Consider the following 7,863-nt stretch of genomic DNA (forward strand, 5'->3'; position numbering starts at 1 on the left):
CCCCTTTTTTTTTTTTTTTTTTTGGTGTGAAATCACCACATGAAGCCTGCAACATGTAAAGCACACTAGGAAAAAAAAAGGTTGAGTGCTCCTGAGCAATTTAGCGAGGCCCCAAGCAACTTAGTGAGACCCTGTCTCTAAATAAAATATAAAAAAGGGCTGGGGATGGAGCTCAGGAGTTAAGAGCTCCTGGTTTCAATCCTGGTACCAAACAAACAAACAAATCAAACTACTTACTGGCAGTTTTTCCTGTTAGGGAAGTGATGCTCAGTCTCCTAGCTGTGGTGGGTGATTTCTGCTGGGGTGGAGTCCGACACTGTTTTACCAGGTCCTCATCTGATGCTGATGTCATCAATTCTCCAATAAGAATTCTCTCCAGGCTCCCATCATCAATGCCTTTCCCTAGCCACCGCCCACATGGGAATCTGAGAGGGGAGAAAAAAACTTCTCAATCATTAATTTTTAAAAACTGTTTTAATTAGAGTTTAGGAATGGTACCATGGATTAAGCTCATCATTTTAATGTCTCTGGGGTGAACTGGGGATGGACCTAATTGGTAGACCACTTGCCTAGAATGCGTTGAGGCCCTGGGTTTAATCCCCAGCATCACAAAAACAAAAAAGCCTGTGGGTTGCCTTTATTTACGAAAATTTCAAAAATATAGTAAAGTGGAAAATGGTATATTAGACATCCATATTTCTTATCACAGATGTAATATTTTGCCATTTGCTTCATTTTTCTAGTTAAGTATTGTATTTTTCATTTTTTTGTAATCCCAGGCTCTGAATCCAGGGCTTTGGGCATGTTAGGCAAGCACACTACTACTGAGCCACACCCCCCTTACTGTTAAGTATTTTTAAAAAAAAAATATTTTAATTTGTTATATATGACAGCAGAATGCATTTCAATTCGTAGTACACAGATATAGCACAATTTTTCATATCTCTAGTTGTACACAACGTAGAGTCATACCATTCGTGTCTTCATACATGTACTTGAGGTAATGATGTCCATCTCATTCCACTGCCTTTCCTACCCACTCTTCCTCTCCCACCCCGCTGCCCTATCTAGAGTTCATCTATTCCTTCCATGCTCCGCTCACATCCCCCTTATGAATCAGCATCCTCATGTCAGAGAAAAGATTCGGGCATTTGGTTTTTTGGGATTGGCTAACTTCACTTAACATTATATTCTCCAACTCCATCAATTTACCTGCAAATGCCATAGTTTTATTCTTTTTTTGTGGGGTGGGTACCAGGGATTGAACTCAGGGGCACTCAACCACTGAGCTACACCCCAGCCCAATTTTGTATTTTATTAGATACAAGGTCTCACTGAGTTGCTTAGCACCTTATAGTTGCTGAGGCTGGCTTTGAATTCATGATCCTCCTGTCTCAGTCTCCCAAGTTGCTGAGATTACAGGTGTGAGCCACCACGCCTGGCTGATTTTATTCTCTATTAATGCTGAATAATATTCCATTGTGTCTATACCACATTTTCTTTATCCATTCATCAACTGAAGGGAATCTAGCCGCTGGGATTACAGGCATGCGTCACTGGGCCCAGCTTTATTTTTTGTTTTGAGACAGGGTCTCACTAAGTTATTTAAGGCCTCACTAAGTTGCTGAGGCTGGCCTAGAACCTGGGATCCTCCTGCTTTAGCCTCTAGAGTTGCTGGGATTACGGGCATGCTCCATTATGCCAGGTGGAAAGAATATTTTCAAACTAAAAATGAATGTGGGAGTTAAATCACAAGAGAAAAAAGGAGAATGTTTACTCTTAAGATTCTGTAATTGGTAGAATTTAAGAGATGATTTTCTCTTATCAAAATTATTATTTTTTCAAAAATTTTTTTAGTTGTAGATGGACACAATACCTTTATTTTGTTTGTTTATTTTTATGTGGTGCTGAGGATTGAACCCAGTGGTTCACATGTGCAAGGCAAGCACTCTATACCACTGAGCCACAACCCAAGCCCCCTTATCAAAATTATTTAAAAAATTCCTTTTTTCCTTCTTCTTTTTTTTTAGTTATGCCAATTTTTCCAAAACTTGTGGACTATTAAAGAATAATTTTATATTACATAAAAAAAACCAAAAAATTGAATTATAATGCAGAAGGCAGGGGAAAAACTTTAGAAAGAAAACTATTTCAAACCTTATCTTTTTTTTTTTTTTAAAATATTTATTTTTTAGTCTTTGGCGGACACAACATCTTGTTTGTATGTGGTGCTGAGGATCGAACCCGGGCCACATGCCCGGGCGAGCGCCCTACCCCTTGAGCCACATCCCCAGCCCTCAAACCTTATCTAAAGAGCTTTGGCTGTGAATGTAGCTCAATGGTGAAGTGCACGTCTGGCATGTATGAGGCTCAGGGTTCAATCCCTAGCATTGCATAAATAAATAAGTCTCAAAGCAAAGAATTTTGAGTTTTTAAGGCCATTAACTTACCTATATGTATGTCCTGTAATTTCATTTCTGACCATGACACAATCCACTAGCCATTTGGCTAATAGTCCTGAGTTATCGTGACCAATTTGAACAGTGGTGAGCTTCCCCAAGTTCTGGCACTGTAGGGACAGAACCATAGGTTATTTAGGATTTGATTCCATCTCATTCTCTCTCACCTTTAACAGTGGCACTTTGGTTTTATCTAAAAATTGCAGAGACTTAACCCTGTTCAATGTGCTAAGCTACACACTAAACAAGAATATCCATAAAGCATTCCTTGCTCTCAGGGCCCTTGTACAATGAGATAGGAGACATAGACACTGACAATCAAATGAGGTGGACTGTACAAGGTGCTAGACTAAAAATGTAAACAAGCACTAAAAGAATTCTGGGGAAGAAACAGTTACTTCCATTTGTGCAATCCAGAAATATCATTGAGACAGTGATTTGAAGGATGAGAAAATTTTAAGAAATGGGAAAATGGTGCTATTTAAATTGACTTACAGAGAGCTTAGCAAATCAACTAGATTTTAAAAATCTCTGACACTGTTATTTTTCTTTACTTTGGGGGATGGGCCTCATTATTGCCTAATATGGCCTTAATTTACAATCTTCCTGCTTTGGCTTCCCAAGAAGCTGGGATTATAGGAGTGAGCCACCTTGACTACTGATATGTCTTATATTTATTTATTTAGCACTGTGGATAAAATCCAGGGGTATTCTACCATTGAGTTACATTCCCAGCCCTTTTGATTATTTGAGACAGAATTTTTGATCCTTCTGCCTCCACTTCTTAACTCGCTGGGATTATAGGTATGTTATACCATACTTGGCTATTTTCCTCTTTTTTTTTTTTGGCACATGGGATTGAACCTAAGGGTGCTTACCCATTGAGTCACATCCCCAGCCTTTTTTATTTTGAGACAGGGTCTTGCTAAGTTGCTTAGAGCCTCACTAAATTGCTGAGGCTGGCCTTGAACTTGTGATCTTCCTGTCTCAGCCTCCCGAACTGCTGGGATTACAGGTGTGAGCCACCATGCCCAGCAATTCTCCTATTTTTAATCAGAAGCTGAGGATATAGGTTATTGGTAGTGTACTAACCTAGCATGAGTAAGGCCTTGGTTTTGACTTCCAATACCACAAACAAAACATAAAAATCCAAGGCAGAACTGACCCCAAACCTCATCTACCAGAATTTTTTCAAGCTATTTATTAAAAAAAATAATAATAATAAGGCATACGGCAGCCCTCCCTTATTCTCAAGAGATACGTTCTAAAACTCTCAATGGGCATCTGAAACTGCCATAGTACCAAACCTTATATCTCTACTAAGTTTTTGCCTATATGCTCTGCAAAGTTGCCACAAAGTACCAGAGTTAATCTGTCCTTCAATGTTCCTGCCCTGGTGTCTTCTTTGTACCACTATTCTTATATCACTAGTATGAGAGTGGTGGGGGTATTATTAAGTAAGGGTTACATGAACGTAAGCAACTGTAATACCTCAATAGCTGATCTGATAACTTGAATGTCTACTAAGTGACTAATATGTGGGTGGCATGGATATACTGGACAATGGAATGATTTACATCCTAGGCAGGACAGCACAAGATTCCATCGTGCTACTCAGAATGGTGTACAATTTTCAACTTATTTATAGGGTAGGGGTGTAGTTCAGTGGTAGAACACTAGCCTAGCATATGTAATGCCCTTGATTTGAAACCTAGCACAGAAAAAACAAAAAACCTAACTAAAAAATACCCAAGCAAACAAAATTAGCTTATGAATTATTTATCTCTGGAATTTTCTGTTTAATATCTTTGGACTGATTGACTGCAGGTAACTGAAACAATAGAAAGTGAAACTATAAAAAAAAGCAGGGGGGGGGAAACTACTGCAGTTATCAACATCCTTACTGACCCTTTGTGACAAGTATAAAATAAAGCAATGACAACAGCAATTGTAAACATAAAAGCTAATTAAGTTCTGACTTTTTTATTTTTATTTTTTAGCACTACTGGGGATTGAACCCAGAAGCACTTTATCACTGGGCTACATCCTCAGCCTTCTTTAAAATTTTTTATTTCGAGACAGGTCTCACTAAGTTGCTAAGGCTGGCCCCCCAATTGTGATCCTTCTGTCTTAGCCTCCTGAGTTATTGGGATTATGCCACTGCACCTGGCATAAATTCAGACTTTAAATATCTGATAAGAAAAGCATCATAGACCCTACATGTGTCAGATAGAAACATCAGAATTATGAGTTTTAAAAGCATTTCTTTGTATCTCAGTGAGAAGGGGTCACAGTGAGTCAGCTGAGGGAGGATGGTACCTTGAATTACTCATGCAGCAGAGACGGAAAAGAGTGGATTGATACAGTGAGAGTGTTTGGAAATAGCAAGATAGGACTTACAATGTAGCTTATGTCCCATAATTGGTAGATGAAGAAAAGCCAAGGGTTTTAACCTTTTATATACAAATGCCTGTGAGTCCACTACATATATAAGGCCAAAATGAGATCTTGGGTGAGTACTGCGATTCTGAGTGGATACTGCTATTCCTAGACCCCAAAGGACACGAGAACAGGACTTGCAGGTAGTACCACTTCTCTCTCTATCTCTTTTTATTATTGGTTGTTCAAAACACTACAAAGCTCTTGACATATCATATTTCATACATTTGATTCAAGTGGATTATGAACTCCCATTTTTACCCCGTATACAGATTGCAGTATCACATCGGTTACACATCCACGTTTTTACATATTGCCATACTAGTGACTGTTGTATTCTGCTACCTTTCCTATCCTCTACTATCTCCCCTCCCCTCCCCTCCCATCTACTCTCTCTACCCCATCTACTGTAATTCATTTCTCTCCCTTGTTTTGTTTTGTTTATTTTTTCCTTTCCCCTCACATCCTCTTACATGTAATTTTGTATAACAATGAGGGTCTCCTTCCATTTCCATGCAATTTCCCTTCTCTCTCCCTTTCCCTCCACCTCTCGTCCCTGTTTAATGTTAATCTTTTTCTCATGCTCTTCCTCTCTGCTCTGTTCTTAGTTGCTCTCCTTATATCAAAGAAGACATTAGGCATTTGTTTTTTAGGGACTGGCTAGCTTCACTTAGCATAATCTGCTCTAATGCCATCCATTTCCCTGCAAATGTCATGATTTTGTCATTTTTTATTGCTGAGTAATACTCCATTGTGTATAAATGCCACATTTTTTTTAATCCATTCATCTATTGAAGGGCATCTAGGTTGGTTCCACAGTCTAGCTATTGTGAACTGTGCTGCTATGAACATAGCAGTATCCCTATAGTACGCTCTTTTAAGGTCTTCAGGGAATAGTCCGAGAAGGGCAATAGCTGGGTCAAATGGTGGTTCCATTCCCAGCTTTCCCAGGAATCACCATACTGCTTTCCAAATTGGCCGCACCAATTTGCAGTCCCACCAGCAATGTACAAGTGTACCCTTTTCCCCATAGTACCACTTCTCTCTTGAAATATGAACAGTTATCTATCTTCTTCCTACATGCTAAGTTCAACTTCCATGTTGGGAAATACTTCACTAGGTGAGATCTGAAAACTATTATGCAACAAGGCATTTTGATAAAATCGATCTATAAATGCCATTATGTGATTTAAAATCCATAAGAATGGATGTCAGCTCTCTGGTCCTTTTGCCAAAACATGGTTAAGTTGTGGCAGGGAGGACACTTGTGTGTAAGATACTTTAGACAAGAATAAGCATATGATCACAAAAATGATCCAGTATGCTCACACATTCCTTTATTTTACAGATTCATAGAAAACTGATAAAAAGCAAACTAGAATCCTTCTGTAGAACTAAATATGACACTTTTTTTTGCTAAGAAAGGTATCTTGGATCCTACCTCAAAAGTCATCTCAAGGAGGTTTTTGGGAATCTGCATTATTCCTGTGTCTCCCAGCTCTCCTGATACACAGATCCAGGGGTTTGATGTGATGATTGCATTGCTCAGCTTTTTGATTGGGATGATCACTGACCTGTATGGAATCACTAAAATAAAAAAGGGAAAATTAATAAAGAATTACAATAAAGAAGCTCTTTTAACAAAACAAATATATAAGAACTGCTAATTTTCATAGATACTTTGCTTTTATGATCTTTTAATATGTACTTACACAAAAAGATGAGATCACAACTTCTAATCTAGAATGAAAAGATTCAGGTTATGAAGACCCTATACTTTTGCTGGTGGTTTCTATGATACATACATTGCCATGTACGAGTGGCTTATATGTCACCATGATAATATACACCATCACTAAATTTATAAACAATATCAAGTATTAAAAAGAGAATACCTGAGGACCTGAACACTATGCTATATAGTGTTTTCATTGCTTAATGTATTTAAAAATGAACACTGTAATAAAATTGAGTACCAATGAACTTATTTACTAGTACGTTTTCATATGAAAGGAGGAGTAGATGACTTATAGATTAGTATTCCATTTTTTGCTGATTTTCTTGGAGAATGCTTAAAACACTGCACTTCAGAACTTTCCCCTTCCAAGTTTACTGTACAACACACAAAACTGATAATAAAAAACAATGGAGCCTCCACTTTGGGCACTGTGTAAAGTCTATAATTCACAACTTGGGAAGCTGTTAAAGGTGACTCCTATGCAAGAGAACCTTGGGGAAAGGTCAAGATGTGGAAAGAGATCTATGTGAAGCCTTTTCCCTCTAACAGTACATCCAAAAGCCCACCACTAGATGTCACCTTCCTATCATCGGCCTTACCCCAAAGGTGGAAGGCACAAGTTAGATATTAGAGGTGTCCTCCCTTCTTTTAAATAATGGGGATGGGTAACACATATTATGTGTGTGTGTGTGTGTGTGTGTGTGTATGTACATAAATGTGTATATATATATATGTATATATACATATATATATACACATTTATGTACATATATTTTTTTGTTGTTGGTATCCTTGGGATTTCTACTCATTTGGTTATAAGTGGGGTGGTCAGAAGCTGTCCTTGAAGATCTACATATAGGATGAAAAACATTTAGTGGGCAAAGTGTCCAGACACAGCATCACAATAAACTCACAGTTCAGCAAACTCTTAAGGAAAATGAATGGGATGAATGGTTAATTTCCTTAATTCTACATAAATGACTTTCTTTATGTTTGTGAATAATTGCCCTTTCTGTCCTTTTATTTTGGTTGGAGAAAAGGAAAATGTCAGAGGAAAGGCCATACTTTCATGGTATAGTAATCATCAGAATCAAATCGGTTTTGAAACTGAAAGCAGAAGAGGTTAGTGTAAGACTTTATTTTAGGTGCCAGAAGTCTCTCTAATTTCTTGCAGTGATAGGATTAGAAAAGTTGCAAAAAAAAAAAAAAAAAAAAAAAAAAAAAAAA

At 37.9% G+C, this 7,863-nt stretch overlaps 1 protein-coding gene across 1 annotated transcript in view; it reads right to left on the reverse strand.

Moving 5' to 3' along the window:
- Dennd5b (DENN domain containing 5B) overlaps positions 1 to 7,863 on the reverse strand; it is a 115,250-nt gene that overhangs the window by 4,989 nt on the left and 102,398 nt on the right. The window contains exons 18-20 of the mRNA XM_048802439.1: positions 6,340 to 6,485; positions 2,451 to 2,569; positions 238 to 425 (exon numbers count right to left, since the gene is read on the reverse strand). Coding sequence (XP_048658396.1) covers positions 238 to 425; positions 2,451 to 2,569; positions 6,340 to 6,485 — 453 coding nt within the window. The remainder of the gene's footprint in view (positions 1 to 237; positions 426 to 2,450; positions 2,570 to 6,339; positions 6,486 to 7,863) is intronic.

The sequence above is a fragment of the Marmota marmota genome, unplaced genomic scaffold (genome assembly GCF_001458135.2).
Source record: "Marmota marmota marmota unplaced genomic scaffold, marMar, whole genome shotgun sequence".
Lineage (NCBI taxonomy): Eukaryota > Metazoa > Chordata > Mammalia > Rodentia > Sciuridae > Marmota > Marmota marmota.